At 51.7% G+C, this 22,906-nt stretch overlaps 1 protein-coding gene across 1 annotated transcript in view; it reads right to left on the bottom strand.

Annotated features, from left to right (window-relative positions):
* Positions 1 to 22,906, bottom strand: part of LOC147120758 (uncharacterized) — a gene marked incomplete at its 5' end in the record, with an annotated part of 84,014 nt that overhangs the window by 12,028 nt on the left and 49,080 nt on the right. Inside the window, one exon of the mRNA XM_085984257.1 lies at positions 21,279 to 21,650. Within this exon, the coding sequence (XP_085840383.1) occupies positions 21,279 to 21,650 (372 nt within the window). The remainder of the gene's footprint in view (positions 1 to 21,278; positions 21,651 to 22,906) is intronic.

A 22,906-nucleotide genomic window follows, 5' to 3' on the forward strand; every position in this document is an offset into this window, starting at 1 on the left:
CTCCCTCAGTATTGCCCCTCCCACAGTGCGGCACTGCCTCAGTACTGACCCTCCGACAGTGCAGCACTCCTTCAGTACTGCCCCTCCGACAGTGCAGCTCTCCCTCGGTACTGCCCATCCGACAGTGCAGTGCTCCCTCAGTACTGCCCCTCCGACAGTGCAGCACTCCCTCAGTACTGACCCTCCGACAGTGCAGCTCGCCCGCAGTACTGACCCTCCGACAGTGCAGTGCTCCCTCAGTACTGCCCCTCCGACATTGAAGCACTCCCTCAGTACTGCCCCTCCGACAGTGCAGCGCTCCATGAATACTGCCCCTCCGACAGTGCAACGCTCCCTCAGTACTCACCCTCCGACAGTGCGCCTCTCCCTCAGTACTGACCTTTCGACTGTGCAGCATTCCCTCAGTACTGCCGCTCGGCCAGTGCAGCTCTTCTTCATTACTGCTCCTCCGACAATGCAGTAATCCCTCAGTACTGCCCCACCGGCAGTGCAGCGCTCCCTCAGTACTGACCCTCTGACAGTACAGCGCTCCCTCAGTACTGCCCCACCGGCAGTGCAGCACACTCTCAGCACTGCCCCTCCGAGAGCACAGCGCTCACTCAGTACTGACCCTTTGACAGTGCAGCGGTACCTCAGTACTGCTTCTCTGACAATTATGAGGGGCATAGATAGGGTGGATAGAAAGGTTCTTTTCCCCTTAGTAGAGGGGTCAATAACAAGGGGGCATAGATTCAAGGTAAGGAGCAGGAGGTTTAGAGGGGATTTGAGGAAAAACTTTTTCACCCAGAGGGTGGTTGGAATCTGGAACTCACTGCCTGAAAGGGTGGTAGAGGCAGGAACCCTCACAACATTCTGTAAAGTGTGTGTCTATACTTAATCCAATAATGAAGAGACAGCTTGGCAGATTCAACGTAGGTCTTTACTTAATACCAACAGGCGGGAACTGAGGGGAGATCAGTACCCACAGTACTATTTATACCCCTATGGCCAGGGGTGGTACTACGGTATCACTACGCCCTACAAAGTAGTGCTGCCCTGGCCATAGGTTTAAAGCAACATACATATTACATACACAACATTCCTCCCCTTTTAATTAAAACGTACCCGTGCAATTAAGTCAATGGATGCCCCATAACTAGGGCTAATAACATTTGGTAACACAACATACATAACATATTTACATCAAGAGTTGTCTACTTATATATATATATAAGCAGAAACAGGTGATAGATTCAGTCTCTGAGGAGGCCTCCTGTCTCGACTAGGATAACGTCTTTCTCTAGTCGGTCTCGGTGTAGGCGGCGGTACTTCCGTCACCCCTTCATCGCTGGACTCGTCGGTGTCTGATGGCACATCCTGTGCCGTGGAGATCACTGGAGTGCTGAACTCCTCGCAATCCTGAGACCTCTGTAACGACGAGCTGGGCCATGATTCTGCTGTAACAATGTGCTGAGACGTTTGAGGTAGTGAATCAGTTGGGTTTCTGGACTCCACAAGTTGATCAGCATGTCGTCTGATTATGCCTCCCCCTGTCTCAACTGTGTACATCAAGGGTCCCTGGCGGGCCTTTATCGTACCAGACTGCCACTTTTCCTTCCTATAATCACGGGCCAACACTTGCTGCCCCACCTCGAAGCTCCGTGTCTGTCTGTCAGGAGCCCTACGAAATACTCGGTTTTTCACATCTCTCCGAATGTTTGGTTTGAGCAATTCAAGGCGAGACCTTAACCTTCTATTAAAGAACATGACGGCGGGGTCCTGGTTGGTCACCGTATGTGCAGCATTACGGTATGCGAATAGGAAGTTGTCCACCTTGTGTTGTAGTGGCAACCTTTCCTCTCCCATCGCCTTGATGGCCTTTTAAAAGTCTGTACAAATCGCTCTGCCAGCCCATTTGTAGCCGGATGATATGGTGCGGACGTATAATGTCGCACTCCATTCCTTTTTAGGAATGCTTGAAATTCTTCTGCCACAAATTATGGCCCATTGTCCGAACAGACTTGCTCGGGCACCCCGTTTCGGGCAAAAATGGTCCTTAAGACTGCGACCGCCTTTTCGGCTGTCGTTGATGACATCTTTATGACCTCCGGCCATTTTGAATGGGCGTCCACTACAATAAGGAACATCGCATCCATGAAGGGGCCAGCGAAGTCCACGTGGATCCTTTGCCACGGCGTTGAGGGCCACTCCCACGGATGTAGTGGGGCTTGTGGTGGTACGTTCTGTACCATCTGGCATCCTTGGCACGCTTTTGCTACTTCCTCAATGTCCCTGTCAATGCCGGGCCACCAGACGTAGGCTCTGGCGAGGCTTTTCATTTTGACACCCCCCAGATGACCTTCGTGTAAGTCCTGCAACACTTTATGTTGTAATTTTTGAGGGACCACTACCCTGGCTCCGCACATCAATGTGCCCCGGCAGACGGACAACTGGTCCTTCCTTGCCGAAAATGCCGGCAATGATGCGTCACCCTGCGCCGGCCAGCCTTTCACGGTTAATTCATAAACCCTTGCCAATGTCGGGTCGTTACGTGTTTCCCGCTCGATACATTGGCTGGTGATGGGCAAGTGTTCCATAACAGCCGTATGATATATTTCCACGGGGTCCTGTACTATCTCTTCGATCTCGGCAGGCAAGGGTAGCCGCAACAGGCCATCCGCATTGCCATGCTGTTGGGTACCCTTATATTCGATAAGGTACTGGTGTGCTCCTAAGAACAGTGACCATCTCTGTAGCCTTTGGGCCGTCATCAGGGCACACCTTTTGTTGGATTGAATATCGACACCAACGGTTGATGATCCGTCAGTAGTGTGAAACGTTGCCCATGTAGGTAGTGGTGGAATTTTTTTACACCCCACACCAGACTGAGGGCCTCCCTGTCGATTTGCGCATAGTTTCTTTCGGCTGTAGTTAATGACCTTGAGGCAAATGCTATTGGCCTCTCCGTCCCTTTGGGAAATTTGTGTGACAACACTGCCCCTATAGCGTACGGGGAGGCGTCACATGCCAACCTCATTGGCATTTTTGGGTCAAAGTGTGCGAGCACTTCCTTTGATGTGATGAGTTGTTTACCCTTTTTAAAAGCAGCCTCACACGCTTCGTCCCAATTCCAGGAGACTCCCTTTTGCAGCAATGAATTTAGTGGATGTAAAATGGACGATAAATTGGGGAGGAACTTATGGTAATAGTTTATAAGGCCTAAGAATGATCGTAACTGAGATACATTCTCAGGGGGCGGGGCCTTCACTACTGCCTCGATCTTTTCCGGGGACTTATGCAGGCCTTCCTTATCTATAATGTGACCACAGTATGAGATACGTTCCTGGAAAAACTCACATTTCTGCTTGTTCGCCCTGAGTCCGTATTGTTGTAACCGCAGAAGTACTCGCTCTAGGTTAGCGAGGTGGTCGTTATCCATTTGTCCTGTCACCAGGATGTCATCCAGGTAGCATTGCGTTCCTGGAATGCCCTGTAGGACCTGTTCCATGGTCCTCTGCCATATTGCCGGGGCGGACGCCACACCAAATACCAGGCGATTGTACTGGTGTGTGTTAATCGTTGTGGTGTATGTAACCTGTTCCACCTTAAGAGAACTTAAGCCTGTTCCACCTTAAGAGATGTACTACTTTCTCTGGCTGCTGTATACGTAATACCGGTGGTGACCACACCGGTATATAAGCACTGTGTAGTAATATTGTATTCAGTATAGTCCCTACCTCCAACCAGTAAAGACCTGTTGAATTTACTCTTGTAGCCTGTGTAGTAATTATCACTATAACACACAGACTTAACAGTGGCGACGAGTCCGATTCTTACCCTGCGGCAGTTATTTCCACGGCGGCTTCGTCCACAGACAGGACGTCGAAGAGAGGTTTCCACCCTCATCACCCTACTGGAAGACACGTCGAGCGGCAGGCATCGAGAAACCGGAGTGCAGAAGACATCCTGACCTCGAAGCCTCCATCAGCGACTGTCAGCTTCTTCTTTCTACCTCGGTGGTGGGTAAGCCGGGCAGCGACGCGACAGAAAGTCAACCGCGTTGGCTGTACAGACGGGGCTGGGAAGACGGAGGAATAAGGGCGGTGAGATCGATCGCGACCGGAGATAAGGGCCGGGCCGCTTTCGAGCGAAAGGCGCAGCGTGGGGACATCGATCACGACCGGAGATAAGGGCCGCATTCGGGCAAAAAGGCGCAGTGTCTGGGGAAACTGAAGGCGCGAGAGCCGCGGTGAAGCGGAGACAGCGTCGGGGGACGGTTGAAGACTGCCAAGCGCGGGAAAACCGCCATTTTGTGGGCGGAGGACGACGACAAGAGCGGGAAGCCGCCATCTTGGATAACATAAAAATACAATAAATTGCAACGATGCCTAAACATGGGAACATTAATACCTTTGATAGTGACATCGAAGATTGGGCCATGTATGTAGAACGCATACAAAATTATTGTAAGGCAAATAAAATTCCTGATGCAGATAAAGCACTAACATTATTAATTTAATGGGTGCGAAGACATACGGGCAATTGAAACACCTTGTATCACCAGATGAACCGGCGGATAAGACGTTCGAGGAGATTGTTACTGTCCTGAAAAATCATCTAAACCCCACGCCGCTGATACTAGCGGAACGATTTAAATTTTACGACAGAAGGCAGCTACAGCATGAAAGCAATGCTGAATATTTGATGGAATTACGTAAGCTAGCAAAATATTGTCAGTTTGGAACGGGACTGACAGAGGCACTACGAGATAAATTTGTGTGTGGTTTATTTAAACAGGATACACAAAAGCGACTGCTCGAGGAGAATGAGCTGACGGTTGAGAAGGCGGTCACTATGGCAGCAGCACACGAAGCCGCAGCGAGAGGCACGGCAGTAATGCAGCTACGGTCACCGGAACTCGGTACAAACAAATTGGGTTTGAGTTCTGTCAAATGTTATCGTTGTGGAAAGACAACGCATGATCAGAACCAGTGTTGGTTTAAAAAGCAAGAATGCAGAACGTGTGGCAGGCTTGGCCACATAGCTAAAGTATGCCGGTCAGGAAAGAAGACCAGCAACAAAAAGTCACCGCAAGGAAAATACGCAAAGGTACACAAGGTGACAAAGAACAGTTTGACCGAACAGAAGTCAGATTCAGACGCTAGCAGTAATGAACTGGATAGCTTAAGAGTACACAACGTTGGTAAGGATGCAGATCTCCAGACAATTTGGGTCACTCTTCAGATAGCAGGAGTCCAAGTAAAAATGGAATTGGACACTGGATCGGCATTGACGGTCATGAATAAGAAAGATTACAGAAGGTTATTCCAACATATTCCCCTACAGGATACGGAGATTATATTGAAAACATACACGGGGCAAAGAGTGTACCCCATCGGAAAAATAGAGGTAGAAGTGGTCCACAAGGGCGAAGAAAGCCAAGTAATGGACTTATATGTGCTACCTGAAGGAGGTCCACCACTACTAGGATGGGAGTGGATTAGGAAAATGAATATGGACTGGCACTCCTTGAAGGCACTAACGGTAGATTCCGAGGAAACAGATGTCAAACTTAAACGATTGTCCAGAATATTGGATGATGCTAAAGAGGTGTTCCAGCAGGGACTGGGAACACTGAGAGGAATTACAGCAAACATCAAGATTGATGAACATGCACAACCAAATTTTTTTAAAGCCAGACCGGTACCCTATACAATATGACCTACTGTTGAAGCGGAACTGGAAGCACTAGAACGTTCAGGTGTACTGTCTAAGGTAGATTGGAGTGAGTGGGCTACGCCCATTGTTCCCGTTATGAAACGTCCTGCGAGCAACAAGCCAGGACATCCAGGGAAGGTTCGCATCTGTGGCGATTTCAAAATCACTGTTAATCCGGTGCTTCACACGGTGCAGTATCCGCTTCCACGGATTGAGGATATTTTCGCTTCATTGTCTGGCGGGAAACACTTCACCAAGATAGACCTGGCGCAGGCGTACTTGCAGATGGAAGTTGAGGAAGAGTCACGCCAATACCTCACGATCAACACGCATCGAGGGTTGTACCGGTACAATAGGCTGGTTTTTGGAGTGGCATCGGCTCCAGCAATTTGGCAGAGGGCCATGGAGCAGGTATTACAGGGAATTCCAGGCACACAATGTTACCTGGACGATATTCTGATCACAGGTGATGGTGATGAACAACATCTCGCAAACTTGGAACTGGTGCTCAACAGACTGAAAGAGTATGGACTTAGAGTAAATCGGCAGAAATGTGAGTTCTTCCAGAAGCGGATCTCATACTGTGGCCATGTCATTGACCGGGAGGGGCTTCATAAGTCTCCTGACAAGATTGAGGCAGTTGTAAAGGCTCCCGCTCCGGAGAATGTCTCTCAGCTGAGGTCGTTTCTAGGATTAATTAACTATTACCATAAATTTCTGCCAAATCTATCCACGGTACTGCACCCGTTAAACGCTCTTTTACAGAAAGGGGTACCATGGGAATGGGGCGAAAACTGTAAGAAGGCATTTCACAAAAGCAAAGAATTGATCACCTCAGAGGAAGTGTTGGCTCACTTCAACCCGACACTGCCTATTCGGTTGGCTTGTGATGCTTCTCCATATGGTATTGGGGCAGTACTCTCACACAAGTTGCCAAATGGCACGGAAAGGCCAGTCGCGTTTGCATCCAGATCATTGACCTCCGCTGAGCGCAACTATGTGCAGATCGATAGGGAGGCTCTTAGCCTTGTATGGGGAGTGAAGAAGTTTAATCATTACCTGCAGGGCCAAAAATTCACACTTCTGACAGACCATCAACCGTTGGTATCCATTTTTAACCCTAAGAAGGGTGTGTCGGTGATGACAGCGCAGCATCTCCAGAGATGGTCTCTTTTCCTAGGGGCACATCAATATCAAATAGAATTCAAAGGTACGAAACAGCATGGCAATGCTGATGGGCTGTTGCGCCTGCCACTACCTGAAGAAGAAGACACGACAAAAGTTGACCCTGTTGAGTTATTTCATTCGACCATCATCGAGTGTTTACCAGTCACCAATGCAAGTATTGAAAGAGAAACCAGGAACGACCTGACACTGTCCAGAGTCTACGAGGTGACAGTGAAAGGATGGCCAACACGGGGTGATCCTCTGTTACCGGCATTTTCGGCAAGGCGAGACCAGCTGTCCGTCTGCCATGGTACCTTGATGTACGGGACAAGAGTGATTATTCCTCCCAAGTTAAGGGAAAGAGTTTTAAACGAACTGCATGAAGGTCATCTGGGGGGAGTTAAAATGAAAAGTCTTGCTAGGGCTTATGTATGGTGGCCGGGTATTGACCAACAGATTGAGGAGTTAACGAAAAGCTGCGCTGGGTGCCAAAAAGTGCAAAACGCACCTCCGATAGCACCGCTACACCCATGGGAATGGCCTTCAGCCCCATGGCAATGCGTACACATTGACTTTGCTGGTCCATTCATGGACTCCATGTTCCTAATCGCGGTGGACGCACATTCCAAATGGCCAGAAGTCATCAAGATGAATACCACTACTTCAGAAAAGACAATTGCGGTGTTAAGAACAATATTCGCAAGGAACGGATTGCCAGAACAGATCTGTTCGGACAACGGACCACAGTTTGTATCGGAAGAATTCCGACAATTCTTAAAGAAGAATGGAGTAAAACATTATACCTCTGCCCCATATCATCTGGCGACAAACGGGTTGGCTGAAAGATTTGTCCAGACATTCAAAAAGGCAATTAAGGCCATGAACGATGATCAGATTCCGCTGCAACACAAGGTCGACAAGTTCCTGATGTCATATCGAAACGCCGATTATGCAGTGACTAACCAAAGTCCTGCCATGATGTTTTATAACAGGAGGTTGCGGTCCAAGTTGGACTTGTTAAAACCAAATGTGCGGAGGGAAGTGGAAAACAAACAGTTTCGGCATATTAACAACAAGACCACTCGAACTTTCGACGTAGGACAACCAGTGTTGGCAAGGGGCTATGGAAATGAAAAATGGCAGTCCGGAACAATTCGGGCCAAACAAGGACCTCTGATGTACACAGTAGATATTGGTCATAATGTGATAAGGCGTCATGCGGATCAACTGGTAGAGTCGAGAGCAAGGGTCGAACCCATGGTTGTGACAGAGACAACTGTGGAAGACGTTAATGAACCTGAAGCATCTACCTCAGCAGGGAATGTACTTGATGATGATGACACCCAATACATTGGAAACCAAATAGAGGAGGCACCTCAACAACAAGAATCAGAGTCTACTGAGAGGCGTTATCCAAGCCGCATCAGAAAGCCTCCTGAGAGACTGAACCTTTGAACTGTTATACCTGAAGTTATATATGTATATATGTTATTATGTTATGTTAAATGGGGATATGACTGTTAAGCTAAAAAGGGAGGATTGTGGTGTATGTAACCTGTTCCACCTTAAGAGAACTTAAGCCTGTTCCACCTTAAGAGATGTACTACTTTCTCTGGCTGCTGTATACGTAATACCGGTGGTGACCACACCGGTATATAAGCACTGTGTAGTAATATTGTATTCAGTATAGTCCCTACCTCCAACCAGTAAAGGCCTGTTGAATTTACTCTTGTAGTCTGTGTAGTAATTATCACTATAACACACAGACTTAACAATCGTAAGGAGCTTTTTCGAGTCCTGCTCCACCTGTAAATAAGCTTGACAAAGGTCAATCTTCGTAAAGTGTGTACCCCCAGCTAACGATGCGAATATGTCTTCTATCCGCGGCAGCGGATACTGTAGCGTGAGCAGGACGGGGTTAAAAGTTATCTTAAAATCCCCGCAAATGCGAACCTTCTTTGGTTCCCCCGGTGTGTTATTTGCAGACTTCTTTATAACTGGGATGATGGGCGTGGCCCACTCGCTCCACTCAATCTTTGTAAGGACACCTGCACTCTCTAAGGCATCCAGTTCTGCTTCCACCGCTGGCCGAATGGCATAAGGCACCGGTCTGGCCTTACAAAACTTGGGGTTTGCGTCTTGAGTAATAGTTATTTTTGCTCTAATGTCCTTTAAGGTCCCCAGCCCTTGTTGGAACACCTCTGGTGTTTTTGCCAATAGTTTCGACAGCCTGCTTGTAATGGTTGCATCATCTGTGGTGGTCTCTACTTTTAACTCGTGTATCGACTTCCAGTCGAAGTTGATTTTTCTTATCCATTCCCTACCCAAAAGTGGTGGTCCACCGTTGGGTAGGACGTATAAATAAAGTCCTGGCACTTTTCTGCCGTTGTATTTAACTGTTACTTGCATTTTTCCCTTCGGGTAAACTTTTTGTCCCGTATATGTTTTTAATTTAATTTCCGTATCCTTTAAGGGAATGCTTTTGAACAGCCTGTTATAATCTTGTTCATTAATTACTGATAGGGCTGAACCCGTGTCCAGCTCCATATTAACTTCGATGCCTGCTACCGTCATTTTAACCCACATTGTGCTGTGGTCCTCCGTTTTGTCTACACCATATAACTTGAGACATCCTAGACCTTTAGGCTCTGCTTTTGTGCCTTCCTGTGACTCGTCTGAGCTACTGTCAGACCTCTTATGTATTTTTGTCCTTGCCTTGGTACTGCTCGGATTGCCCCCACGATTGGGTTTCGTACCAGACCGGCAAACTTTCGCTATGTGCCCCTTTTTCCCACACTGCCGGCATATTTTATCACGAAACCAACAATTACTTTGGTCGTGGGTGGTTTTGCCACAACGGTAGCATTTACCTTTGTGAAATGTCACCTCATGGGTGTCATAGCCGGTTGTGTTTTGTCGTATTTGAGCCGCACCCTGTGCTGCTGCTTCGTGGAGCGATGCTATTTCAATCGCCTGATCTAGGCTGAGCTGTTTCTTGGCTAGCAACCGTTTACGTGTATTCTCATTTAACATGCCACAGACAAATCTGTCTCTGATCACGTCCATCAATATGGCTCCAAACTGGCAATGTTTGGACAACCTTCTGAGCTCAGCTAAATAGGCTGCCTGCGACTCATCATTCCTTTGGTCGCGTCTGTAGAAGTGGTACCTTTCCGCTATAAATGGTGGCTTAGGGTTTAAATGTTCCCTTAACGTATCAACAATTTGGGCATACGTTTTGTCCGCTGGCTTTTCTGGAGTAAGAAGATTCCTCAGCAGCCCGTATGTTTTTGCCCCCATAAAATTTAATAAGGTTGCTACCTTTTGGTCATCTTCCACCTTGTTTACTATGCAGTAAAGTTCATGCCTTTCGATATAGGCCTCCCATTCTTCTGTGTCCTCCACAAATGGTGCCAACCACCCTTCTTTAGACATTTTAACTGCTGAAGAGAAAAAACTTTTCCCCTTTTGTCCACTAGATGGTGTGCTAGTCCTCGTGGCTCCGTTTGTTCCCCAGATCGCTTTCCCCTTTGTCCACTAGATGGCGCTGTTTTTTTTTGTATTTTAAACTGCTGGAGGAAAAAAAAAACTTTTCCCTTTTGTCCACTAGATGGCGTGCTAGTCCTCGTGGCTCCATTTATGTAAAGTCTGTGGGTTGTGCAGTTAATAAATACACAGACTTCAGAAGTAACAAACAAAACAGGTCTTTACTATTCGAAGGTCCGGGCGAATCTGCCCCAGCAATCCTGCCACAACACTTATATGCTGGTGTGGTCACTATCGGTATTACAGTATACAGAAGCCAAACAAATAGTGCCACACCTAAAGTAGTTCTCTTAAAGGTGAACGGTTACATTCAATAGTTCCCTTAAAGATAGACGGGTACACACACTACAATCCTTCCTTTTTAGCTTATTACTTACAGAGTCTCCGTTAAACATACATATCTTCAACTTCCTATAAAACAAATTACAGATATAATCTCGGTGGAGTCAATGTCATATAAAACAATTTACAGATATAATCTCGGTGGGAACAGTTCACAGGTTCAGTCTCTGCGGAAACAGTTCATAGATTCAGTCTCTGATCTTGACTCGTTCCGAACAACATTTCTTTGGTGTAGCCGGATTACCTGGCTAGCGTGACTCCTCCATAGCCTTTTTCTTGATGTAACAGCTTGAACTTTCGTCCTGTTGAACCAGCAGTGCGGACTTTTACAACCAACTGGCTGTCTTGACATTTTCCAGTTTTTCAACTAATTTAGCTCCTTTCGTAGTGTTCCGCCTGGAATGGTAGAAGTGCTAATATTTTAGACAGTTATTATCTTCTGCTTCTTCTTTTTCTTTTCTGCCTTTTTGAAACTCTCGGAGCTCCTTTCTCGGCTGCCAGCTGTAGCGCCACCAACTCTCTATGTTCCTTAGACCTTAAGTGCTTCCTCCGGATTTCAGCACTTTGGGAGTTTTCATCACAAGCTGGGCAGACCACATCCTCGTAATATTCAGTGTCACTCAACAGGTCATGGTAATATTCGGGTTCGTCCTGAGTTAGGCCAGCGAGAGAGCCTTCTTCTTCCTCCTCACCCGTCTGGGCGTTAGCTGACGGTGGTTCCTTCCCTAGACATCTTTCTTGAAAAGACTTCTTCATGCATTCATATTCATCCCGCTCTTCCTGGGTTGTCTGCCATTCCTTCACTACTGACCTCATTTGTGAGTTCAATACCTTCCCTTCCACCGGGGATTGCGGTATCAGGCTATTTAATCCTTCTACTGAAGCAGCTGTTTCAACATTCTTCTGTTCACATTGACGTGATTCAACGAACTCTTCATAGAGTAAACTGTAACACAAAATCTGTGTTGCCACCTCAGTTATTTCTGTAACTTTTGGGAGCTCCGAATTCCTTCCCTTTGCAGATTGAAGCTCGTGTTCCCATTGTGGAGTCTTGTCTCTCAGCATGTGAAGGAGTTGGCTGACCGTTAACTCTTCCGCGGGGACTCTGTGGATCAGAGTCTTCACCATTTCATCCACCTTTCCCTCCAATGCTTTCACCTTCCTTTCCTCTTGTACTTTGGTTTCAAGCGCTCAAAGAAGTTGTGCCTTGATGCTCCCAAGCTCATGTTCAGAGCCCATTCTTACAGTCTCTGTGTTTCTTACAGTTTCCTTCCCTTCCACTGAAAGGATTCCCAGTTGACTCTGCTCTTCAAGTCGTTGAACCTCGGTCATTGCCGCCTCATATTTGTCTTGGGTTTCCTCCAATATTTTTATGAGTTCTTGGACATCTTGTCTTTCATGTTCTGCCATGTCTTTCACCGCTAAATTCTCATCTATGGATGGAACTTCTACCGATGAGTCTGTCTTGGCCTTGAGCTCATCAAGAATTTCCTGCAGCCTTTGGACTTCTTGCTCATGTTCAACCTTTAGTTGTTCATATGCTTCTACTGAAACTAGCTTTTCGGAGGTTGCCGAGTTAATCCCCTCCAGAATTGTAGCCTGGGCCTGTTCATACTGTTCTTTCCACTTCTCACACTCTGCTTGTAAGGAGTCGTAGAGAAGAACTGGAATAAAACCCCGGCTTCCTGAAGATTCCTCTTCATTTGCTTCTTTCGCAATTTCCTGTTGGAGTTCAGCCAAGGCTGCTATGCTATCTGCCTCTTGAAGTCTCACTGCCATCAAATCTTCTTTATTCTTGCAGCCTATCTCAGTCATTTTCCCTTTATTTTCATTTAACTGAGTGATAAGCTCCTCTTGCAACATGGCCACATTATTCACATCAGGTAAAGAAGCGTTTCTCTTTTCCATGTCCAAGATTTTTTTCTGCATCTCTTTAAGTGCACACTGCGATTCAGCTTCTCTTAACCTTGCCTGCACTAGCTCCGTCTCCAATTGCAGAACAAAATCCTCAGTGTAGCGTGGTTTGCCTTTATGCTGTATCTCTAGCTCATGCAAATATTCTAACTCCTGAACATCATAAGGGAGGTGTGATCGGTAATTGGTCACGATGGCTCTATGGTCGCTCTCTGCTTGAGCCAGCAGGTTCTGTTGTCTTTCCAGACTCTCCCATTCAGTGTCATAGAACTTTTTCATTGTTTTCATCTCCTGTACGAGACGGTAACTTAATTGTTCGAATTGTTGTCGTACTTTGAAATAACGTTGAGTTCGAGCTCGGTGTTCCTCCGTAATGCATATGTCTGTGACTTGAACAGACTCAGAATTCTCTGTCTTTATGCACGCCATCGTTTTTCCAACCTTAGTCAGTGAGTTCATGTTAACCTTGTTTTTCATATGTGGGCTGGACTTATCGTCTTCCGGCTCAGAGTCTGAGCTGCTTGTCTGCACCGAGTCCTCACTCGTCATTGCTTGTAGGTAGTGCCATTCCATGTCTATTTTCTTGATCCACTCCCGTCCTAGAAGTGGTGGTCCTCCCTCATGTAGTACATACAAGTTCATTCTTGGGTGTTCTTTACCCCTATCTCTCACCTTGACTCTTATTTCTCCCATGGGGTATACTTTATGCCCCGTGTATGTCTGCAATACGAACTTGGTATCTCTTAAGGGTATGTGTGAGAATAGCCGATGGTAATCCCCTCGATTTATGACTGATACAGCTGATCCAGTGTCCAACTCCATTTTCACTTGGACTCCAGCTATTTTTAGCATGACCCAGATAGTTTGTAGGTCAGCTTCCTTACTCACATGGTGGATACTCAGACTACCCAGCTCCTGGCCGTTTGGATCTGAGTCTGGATTCTGTTCGTCTGAACTCTTCTCAGCCCCCTTGTATACCTTGTTGTACTTTTCTTGTGATGGCTTCCTTTGGTTGTTGGTCTTCTTCCCTGACCGGCATACCTTAGCGATGTGACCCAGTTTGCCACATTTCCTACATTCTTGGTTCTTAAACCAGCATTGATTCTGGTCGTGTGTTGTCTTCCCACAACGATAGCATTTTGTTGTACTCGAGGTAATTTGGTCCACCCCGAGCGCCGCCGCCTTTAGTTGCATTTCCGCCGTTCCTTTCGCTGCGGCTTCGTGTTTTCTTCCAGCAGCACGACGAGGGCGGTTGCCTCTCTTCGACGCTCTTCTTGCTTTGGTAATCTTGCCGCAGGGTACGATCGGACTCGTCGCCACTGTAAAGTCTGTGGGTTGTGCAGTTAATAAATACACAGACTTCAGAAGTAACAAACAAAACAGGTCTTTACTATTCGAAGGTCCGGGCGAATCTGCCCCAGCAATCCTGCCACAACACTTATATACTGGTGTGGTCACTATCGGTATTACAGTATACAGAAGCCAAACAAATAGTGCCACACCTAAAGTAGTTCGCTTAAAGGTGAACGGTTACATTCAATAGTTCCCTTAAAGGTAGACGGGTACATACACTACAGTTTATTCCCCAGCTTGCCTGCCCGTTCCTTGCAGCACCCGTTCCCTGGGAAGGATTTCAGTTACCTGGCCCTGGGTGGACTTTTGCCCCGTGGCTGGAGCGCCCCTCTCTGTTGCAGCTGCTCCTCTCGTACCTGGAGTGCTGGTCGATTTCCTTTGGTTGCCGCTGGACTCTGCGCCTCTCGTACCTGAAGTGCTGGGCGATTTCCTTTGGTCGACGCTGGAGTCTGCTCCTCTCGTACCTGGAGTGCTGGGCGATTTCCTTTGGTCGCCGCTGGACCCTGCAGGCTGGCTGGTAAGAAGCGTCTCTCCTTCTCTCTCCGTACTGCTGCCGTTGATTTGTTGCACCATGTACTGGTGAGTTCGAACGTTACTCGCCGCCAGTGTAAAGTATGTGTCTAAACTTAATCCAATAATGAAGAGACAGTTTGGCAGATTCAATGTAGGTCTTTACTTAATACCAGCAGGCGGGAACTGAGAGGAAATCAGTACCCACAGTACTATTTATACCCCTATGGCCAGGGGTGGTACTACGGTATCACTACGCCCTACAAAGTAGTGCTGCCCTGGCCATAGGTTTAAAGCAACATACATATTACATACACAACACATTCAAGAAGCATTTAGATGAGCACTTGAAACGCCATAGCATACAAGGCTACGGACCAAGTGCTGGAAAATGGGATTAGATTAGACAGCGCTTGATGGCCGGCGTGGACGCGATGGGCCGAAGGGCCTCTTTCTGTGCTGTATAACTCTAATGGGGGAGAAATTTGGTTTTTAGTGCCACTGATTAACGCCTAAAGAGGCCGAGAAGTGGGGCGCTAGCCAATTTCCGGGCAGGCGCAAGGTGCCTAGCGCCTCGCCCCATATTGAGCATGCATTTAGCGCTGGCGTGCCCGCTCATGGGCGCAGGCTGATTATGATGTCATTTGAGTGTGCAACGCCTTTTGGGTGCCCCGGACCGGAAATTCAGTGGTGCCTGGCGCTAATAGTGACAGCTTACCTGGACCTTACCAATTCGCTCTCAGGCTGGAGGAGCGTTATTTAAAGGGGACTGGTGCGGTTTAAAAGCGGCAGCCATTTTTGGAGCACAACTTCCTCGAGAGCTACAAAGAGTTGCTGAGCTGCACACTGAGAGCCATTTGACCACTGAGCCAGTGCAGACAGACGATTTTCAGCCTTCTGACCATCACCTTGCTGTTGGTGAGCCTTGACAACGGGGAACCTTCCTGTGGGCACTTATTAGGGGGGCTGCATTGGAGGGGAACGTCCTGCTGCTGAATCATCTGGAAAGGGCACTGAGACGCTGGGAGAGGGGGGGCCGGGCATGGCCAGACGGAGGAGGGCCAACAGACATCGCCACAGCAGACCTTACGCTGGCAACGTTTTCCGACAGCAGTTTTCCTACATGAACATGCCGGAGGAGCAGTGTGTCAGAAGGCTGCGATTTAGAAAGGAGGTGGTGACTGAGCTGTGCCAGCTGCTTCAGCCAGATCTGCAGCCTCAGATAAGGTGCAGGACATCTCTGTCGGTGGCTGAGAAGATGCCTGCTGGCCTGAACTTCTATGCGAGCGGCTCTTCTCAGGCTGCGCGTCAGAGGCTGATCAGAAGTAGCTTCTAGGCCCCTCTCACGGAATGCTTGCTGCCATTCCAAGAACAGGAATGGAACCGGTCTGATACCCCCAAGCCTGTGAAGGGTAAGATGCATGTAAATAGCAGGCATGGCCATTGTAAATGAAGAAAGTGTTTCATTACACAAAATGTGGTTCCTTCAAACATGAGAAAGTTATGGCAACAGAAAGCAAAACTAATACACTGACACATAACTGCCTCTCACACCCGGGAGACTGTCCAAAACATAAATCACATTCTGACCATCTTCCTTGGCCTTGATTCCACTGTGCCAACCACAGCATCCAATGCCCCATCAGTGAGGCGTTCCACCCTCTGCCTCACCCTTTCCATGTCTTGCTAGGCTGGTGCGCCACAGGTAGACTCCCACCGCTTTGAAGGCCTACAAGGCAGTGAGTGTGTCTGGTGATGCCAATTGACCTGCCCCTTTAAGAGCTGGCTGGCGCCAGTGTGTCTCAGGGAAAGTGATTATTGAAAGCACCTGCGCTGTGCCCCGCTGCCGCTGAATTGTGTTGCGCCCCCGGGTTAGCGCCTTAAGAGCCTCGTGCAGCACCTGATTTAGCGACGCAATCACCCTCAGGGGCGCAACGACCCAATATCGCGCCAGGTGGCACTAAATCACAACTGGTGCTAGGCTTTGCGCTTCGCCAGAACTAGCGCCCCAAATGGGGCGATACCCAATTTCTCGCCCTGTGACTCTATGCCCCTCCGACAGTACTACGCACCCTCAGTCCAGACCCATCGACAGTGCGGCGCTCCCTCAGTACTGCCCCTCCGACAGTGCAGCGCTCCCTCAGTACTGCCCCTCCGACAGTGCGGCGCTCCCTCAGTACTGCCCCTCCGACAGTGCAGCGCTCCCTCAGTACTGCCCCTCCGACAGTGCAGCGCTCCCTCAGTACTGCCCCTCCGACAGTGCAGCGCTCCCTCAGTACTGCCCCTCCGACAGTGCAGCGCTCCCTCAGTACTGCCCCTCCGACAGTACTACGCACCCTCAGTCCAGACCCATCGACAGTGCGGCGCTCCCTCAGTACTGCCCCTCCGACAGTGCAGCGCTCCCTCAGTACTGCCCCTCCGACAGTGCGGCGCTCCCTCAGTACTGCCCCTCCGACAGTGCGGCGCACCCTCAGTCCAGACCCATCGACAGTGCGGCGCTCCCTCAGTACTGCCCCTCCGACAGTGCAGCGCTCCCTCAGTACTGCCCCTCCGACAGTGCGGCGCTCCCTCAGTACTGCCCCTCCGACAGTGCAGCGCTCCCTCAGTACTGCCCCTCCGACAGTGCGGCGCTCCCTCAGTACTGCCCCTCCGACAGTGCAGCGCTCCCTCAGTACTGCCCCTCCGACAGTGCAGCGCTCCCTCAGTACTGCCCCTCCGAGAGTGCGGCGCTCCCTCAGTACTGCCCCTCCGACAGTGCGGCGCTCCCTCAGTACTGCCACTCCGACAGTGCAGCCATCGCCTTGGTAATGACCCTCCGACAGTTCGGCACTCTGTCCGCACTGCCCCTCCAACAGTGAAACATTTCCTTAGTACTGCCCCTCCGGCAGTGCAGCTCTCCCTCAGTACTGCTCCTTCGACAGTGCAGCGCTCGCTCAGTACTGACCCTTCGACAGTGCTGCGCTCCCACAGTACTGACCCTTCAACAGTGCAGTGCTCCCTCAGTACTGCCGCTCCTACAGTGCAGTGCTCCCTCAGTACTGCTCCTTCCGACAGTGGAGCACTCCCTCAGTGCTGCCCTTCCGACAGTGCTGTACTCCCTCAGTACCTCAGTACTTCCCCTCTGACAGTGCAGCGCTCCCTCAGTACTGAACTCCGACAGTGCATCGCTCCCTCAGTACTGCCCCTCCAACAGTGGAGCGCTCCCTCAGTACTGCCCCTCCGACAATGCTGTGCTCCCTCAGTACTGCTGCACCTACAGTGCAGTGTTCCCTCAGTAGTGCCGCTCCTACAGTGCAGTGCTCCCTCAGTACTGCCCCTTCGACAGTGGAGCACTCCCTCAGTACTGCCCCTTCGACAGTGCAGCGCTCCCTCAGTACTGCCCCTCTGACAGTGCAGCGCTCCCTCAGTACTGCCCCTTCGACAGTGCAGCGCTCCCTCAGTACTGCCCCTCCGACAGTGCATCGCTCTCTCAGTAATGACCCTTCGACAGTGCAACGCTCCCACAGTACTGCCCCTCTGACAGTGCAGCGCTGCCTCAGTACTGCCCTTCCAAAAGTGCAGCACTTCCTCAGTACTGCCCCTCCGACAGTGGAGCTCTCCCTCAGTACTGCACCTCCGACAGTGCAGCTCTCCCTCTGTACTGCCCCTCCGACAGTGCAGTGCTCCCTCAGTACTGCCCCTATGACAGTGTGGCACTCCCTCAATACTGATCCTTTGACAGTGCAGCGCTCTCGCAGTATTGACCCTTCGACAGTGCAGCGGTACCTCAGTACTGCTCCTCCATCAGTGCAGCACTCCCTCAGTACTGCGCCGTCAACAATGCAGCGATCCCTCCGTAATGACCCTCCGACAGTGCAGCACTCCCTCAGCACTGCCCCTCTGACAGTGCAGCACTCCCTCAGTACTGCCCTTCCAAAAGTGCTGCACTCCCTCAGTACTACCCCTCCGACAGTGGAGCACTCCCTCAGTACTGCCCTTTCGACAGTGCAGCGCTCACTCAGTACTACCCCTCTGACAGTACAGTGATCCCTCAGTACTGCCCCTCCGACAGTGGAGCACACCATCAGTACTGCCCTTTCGACAGTGCAGCGCTCACTCAGTACTAACCCTCCGACAGTGCAGCACTCTCTCAGTATTGCCCCCCCCCACAGTGGCATAGTGGTTAGCACTGTTGCCTCACAGCGCCAGGGACCCGGGTTCAAATCCGGCCTCGGGTGACTGTCTGTGTGGAGTTTGCACATTCTCCCCGTGTTTGCGTGGGTTTCCTCCGGGTGCTCCGGTTTCCTCCCACAGTCCAAAGATGTGCGGGTTAGGTTGATTGGCCATGATAAAAATTGACCCTTAGTGTTAGGGGGGATTAAATACGTGGGGTTATGGGGTTACGGGGATAGGGCTTGGGTGGGATGGCTGTCGGTGCAGGGACCGGGTGCTAGGGTTTGGATGATCAGCCACGATCTCGTTGAATGGCAGAGCAGGCTCGAAGGGCCGAATGGCCGACTCCTGCTCCTATCTTCTATGTTTCTATGTTTCTATATGTAGTGCGGCACTCCCTCAGTACTGACCCTCCGACAGTGGAGCGCTCCCTCAGTACTGACCCTCCGACAGTGGAGCGCTCCCTCAGTACTGACCCTCCGACAGTGCTGTGCTCCCTCAGTAATGAACCTCCGACAGTGCAGCACTCCCTCAGTACTGCCCCTCCGACAATGCAGCGATCCCTCAGTACTGCCCCTCCGACAGTGCAGCACTCCCTCAGTACTGCCCCTCCGACAGTGCAGCGCTCCCTCAGTACTGACCCTCCGACAGTGCAGCGATCCCTCAGTACTGCCCCTCCGACAGTGCAGCACTCCCTCAGTACAGCCCCTCCGACAGTGCAGCGCTCCCTCAGTACTGCCCATCCAACAGTGCAGCACTCCCTCAGTACCGCCCTTCAGACAGTGCAGCACACCCTCAGTACTGCCCCTCCGACAGTGGAGCATTCGCTCAGTACTGCCCCTCCGACAGTGCAGCGCTCCCTCAGTACTGACCCTCCGACAGTGCAGCCATTCCTCAGTACTGCCCCTCTGACAGTGCAGCGCTCCCACAGTACTACCAATCCAACAGTGCAGCGTTCCCTCTGTACTGCCCATCCTACAGTGATGTGCTCCCTCAGTATTGCCCCTCTGACAGTGCGGCACTCCCTCAGTACTGATTCTTCGACAGTGCAGCACTCCCTCAGTACTGCCCTTCCGACAGTGCTGCGCACCCTCAGTCCTGACCCTCCGACAGTGCAGCATTCCCTCAGTACTGCCCCTTCAAAAGTGCAGCATTCCCTCAGCACTGCCCCTCCGACAGTGGAGCACTACCTCAGTATTGCCCCTCTGACAGTACAGCGCTCCATCAATACTGCCCCTCCGACAGTGGAGCACTCCTTCAGTACAGCCCCTCCGACAGTACAGCGCTCCCACAGTACTGCCCATCCAACAGTGGAGCAATCCCTCAGTACTGCCCCTCCGACAGTGCAGCCATCACCTCGGTAATCACCCTCCGACAGTGCGGCACTCCCTCCACACTGCCCCTCCAGCAGTGAAACATTCCCTTAGTACTGACCGTCCGACAATACAGCGCACACTCAGTACTGCCCCACCGACAGTACAGCTCTCCCTCTGTACTGACCTACTGACAGTGCAGTGCTTCACCAGTACTACCCCTCCTACTGTGCAGCGCACCCCCAGTGCTGCCCCGCCGACAGTGCAGCTCTCCCTCAGTACTGCCCCTCCGACAGTGCAGCTCTCCCTCTGTACTGCCTCTCCGACAGTGCAGTGCTCCCTCAGTACTGACCCTTCGACATTGTGGCACTCCCTCAGTACTGATCCTTCGACAGTGCAGCGCTCCCTCAGTTCTGCGCCTTCGCCAATGCAGCGATCCCTCCGCACTGAACTCCCAACAGTGCAGCACTCCCTCAGTACTGCCCCTCCGACAGTGCAGCGCTCCCTCAGTACTGCCCCTCCAACAGTGCAGCGCTCCCTCAGTACAGCCCCTCCGATTGTGCAAAACTCCTTCAGTACTGCCCCTCAAAAATTGCAACTCTATCTCAGTACTGCCACTCAGACAGTGCTGCGCTCCCCCAGTACTGTCCCTCCGACAGTGCAGCGCTCCCGCAGTGCTGCCCCTCCGACAGTGCAGCGCTCCGTCAGTACTGCCCCTCCGACAGTGCGCCTCTCCCTCAGTACTGACCTTTCGACTGTGCAGTGATCCCTCAGTACTGCCATTCCAAAAGTGCAGCACTCTCGCAGTACTGCCCCTCCGACTGTGCAATACTCCCTCAATACTATCCCTCCGACAGTGCAGTGCTCACTGAGAACAGCACCCACAACTGTGCAGCACTCACTGAGTACTACCCCTACAACTGTGCAGCACTCCCACAGTACTGCCCCTCCGACAGTGGAGCACTCCCACAGTCCTGCCCCTCCGACAGTGCAGCGCTCCCGCAGTGCTGCCCCTCCGAAGGTGCAACACTCCCACAGTACTGCCCCTCCGACAGTGCAGCGCTCCCTCAATACTGCCCTTCCGACAGTGCTGCTCTCCCTCAGTACTGCCACTCCAACAGTGCTGCTCTCCCTCAGTACTGCCCCTCCGACAGTATGGCTCTCCCTCAGTACAGCCCCTCCGACAGTGCAGCGCTACCTCAGTACTGCCCCTCCAACAGTGCGGCTCTCCCTCAGTACTGCCCCTCCGACAGTGCGGCGCTCCCTCAGTACTGCCCCTCCGACAGTGCGGCGCTCCCTCAGTACTGCCCCTCCGACAGTGCGGCGCTCCCTCAGTACTGCCCCTCCGACAGTACGGCGCTCCCTCAGTACTGCCCCTCCGACAGTGCGGCGCTCCCTCAGTACTTCCCCACCGACAGTGCGGCGCTCCCTCAGTACTGCCCCTCCGACAGTGCGGCTCTCCCTCAGTACTGCCCCTCCGACAGTGTGGCGCTCCCTCAGTACTGCCCCTCCGACAGTGCGGCGCTCCCTCAGTACTGAACCTCCGACAGTGCGGCGCTCCCTCAGTACTGACCCTCCGACAGTGCGGCGCTCCCTCAGTACTGACCCTCCGACAGTATGGCGCTCCCTCAGTACTGCCCCTCCGACAGTGCGGCGCTCCCTCAGTACTGCCCCTCCGACATTGCGGTGCCACCTCAGTAATGTCCCTCCGACATTGCGACGCTCCCTCAGTACTGCCCCTCCGACAGTGCGGCGCTCCCTCAGTACTGCCCCTCCGAAAGTGCGGCTCTCCCTCAGTACTGACCCTCCGAAAGTGCGGCGCTCCCTCAGTACTGCCCCTCCGACAGTGCGGCGCTCCCTCAGTACTGCCCCTCTGACAGTGCGGCTCTCCCTCAGTACTAACCCTCCGACAGTGCGGCGCTCCCTCAGTACTGCCCAACCGACAGTGCGGCTCTCCCTCAGTACTGCCCCTCCGACAGTGCGGCGCTCCCTCAGTACTGCCCCTCCGACAGTGCATCGCTCCCTCAGTACTGCCCCTCCGACAGTGCAGCACTACCTCAGTACTGCCCCTCCGACAGTGCGGCTCTCCCTCAGTACAGAACCTCCGACAGTGCGGCGCTCCCTCAGTACTGCCCCTCCGACAGTGCGGCTCTCCCTCAGTACTGCCCCTCCGACAGTGCGGCGCTCCCTCAGTACTGCCCCTCCGACAGTGAAGCACTACCTCAGTACTGCCCCTCCGACAGTGCAGCGCTCCCTCAGTACTGCCCCTCCGACAGTGCGGCGCTCCCTCAGTAATGACCCTCCGACAGTGCGGCGCTCCCTCAGTAATGACCCTCAGACAGTGCGGCACTCCCTCAATGCTGCCCCTCCGACAGTGCGGCGCTCCCTCAGTACTGCCCCTCCGACAGTGCGGCGCTCCCTCAGTACTGCCCCTCCGACAGTGCGGCGCTCCCTCAGTACTGCCCCTCCGACAGTGCGGCGCTCCCTCAGTACTGCCCCTTTGACAGTGCGGCTCTCCCTCAGTGATCCCCCTTCGACAGTGCGGCTCTCCCTCAGTACTGCCCCTCTGACAGTGCAGCTCTCCCTCAGTACTGACCCTCCGACAGTGCGGCGCTCCCTCAGTGCTGACCCTCCAACAGTGCGGCGCTCCCTCAGTACTGCCCCTCCGACAGTGCGGCGCTCCCTCAGTATTGCCGCTCCGACAGTGCGGCGCTCCTTCAGTACTGCCCCTCCGACCGTGCGGCGCTCCCTCAGTACTGACTTTCTGACAGTGCGGCGCTCCCTCAGTACTGCCCCTCCGACAGTGCGGCGCTCCCTCAGTACTGCCCCTCCGACAGTGCAGCGCTCCCCCAGTACTGACCCTGTGACAGTGCAGCGCTCCCTCAGTATTGCCCCTCCGACAGTGCAGCTCT

The sequence above is a fragment of the Somniosus microcephalus genome, chromosome 4 (assembly GCF_052327205.1).
Source record: "Somniosus microcephalus isolate GS21.2 chromosome 4, FLI_Smic_1.0, whole genome shotgun sequence".
Classification (NCBI taxonomy): Eukaryota; Metazoa; Chordata; class Chondrichthyes; order Squaliformes; family Somniosidae; genus Somniosus; species Somniosus microcephalus.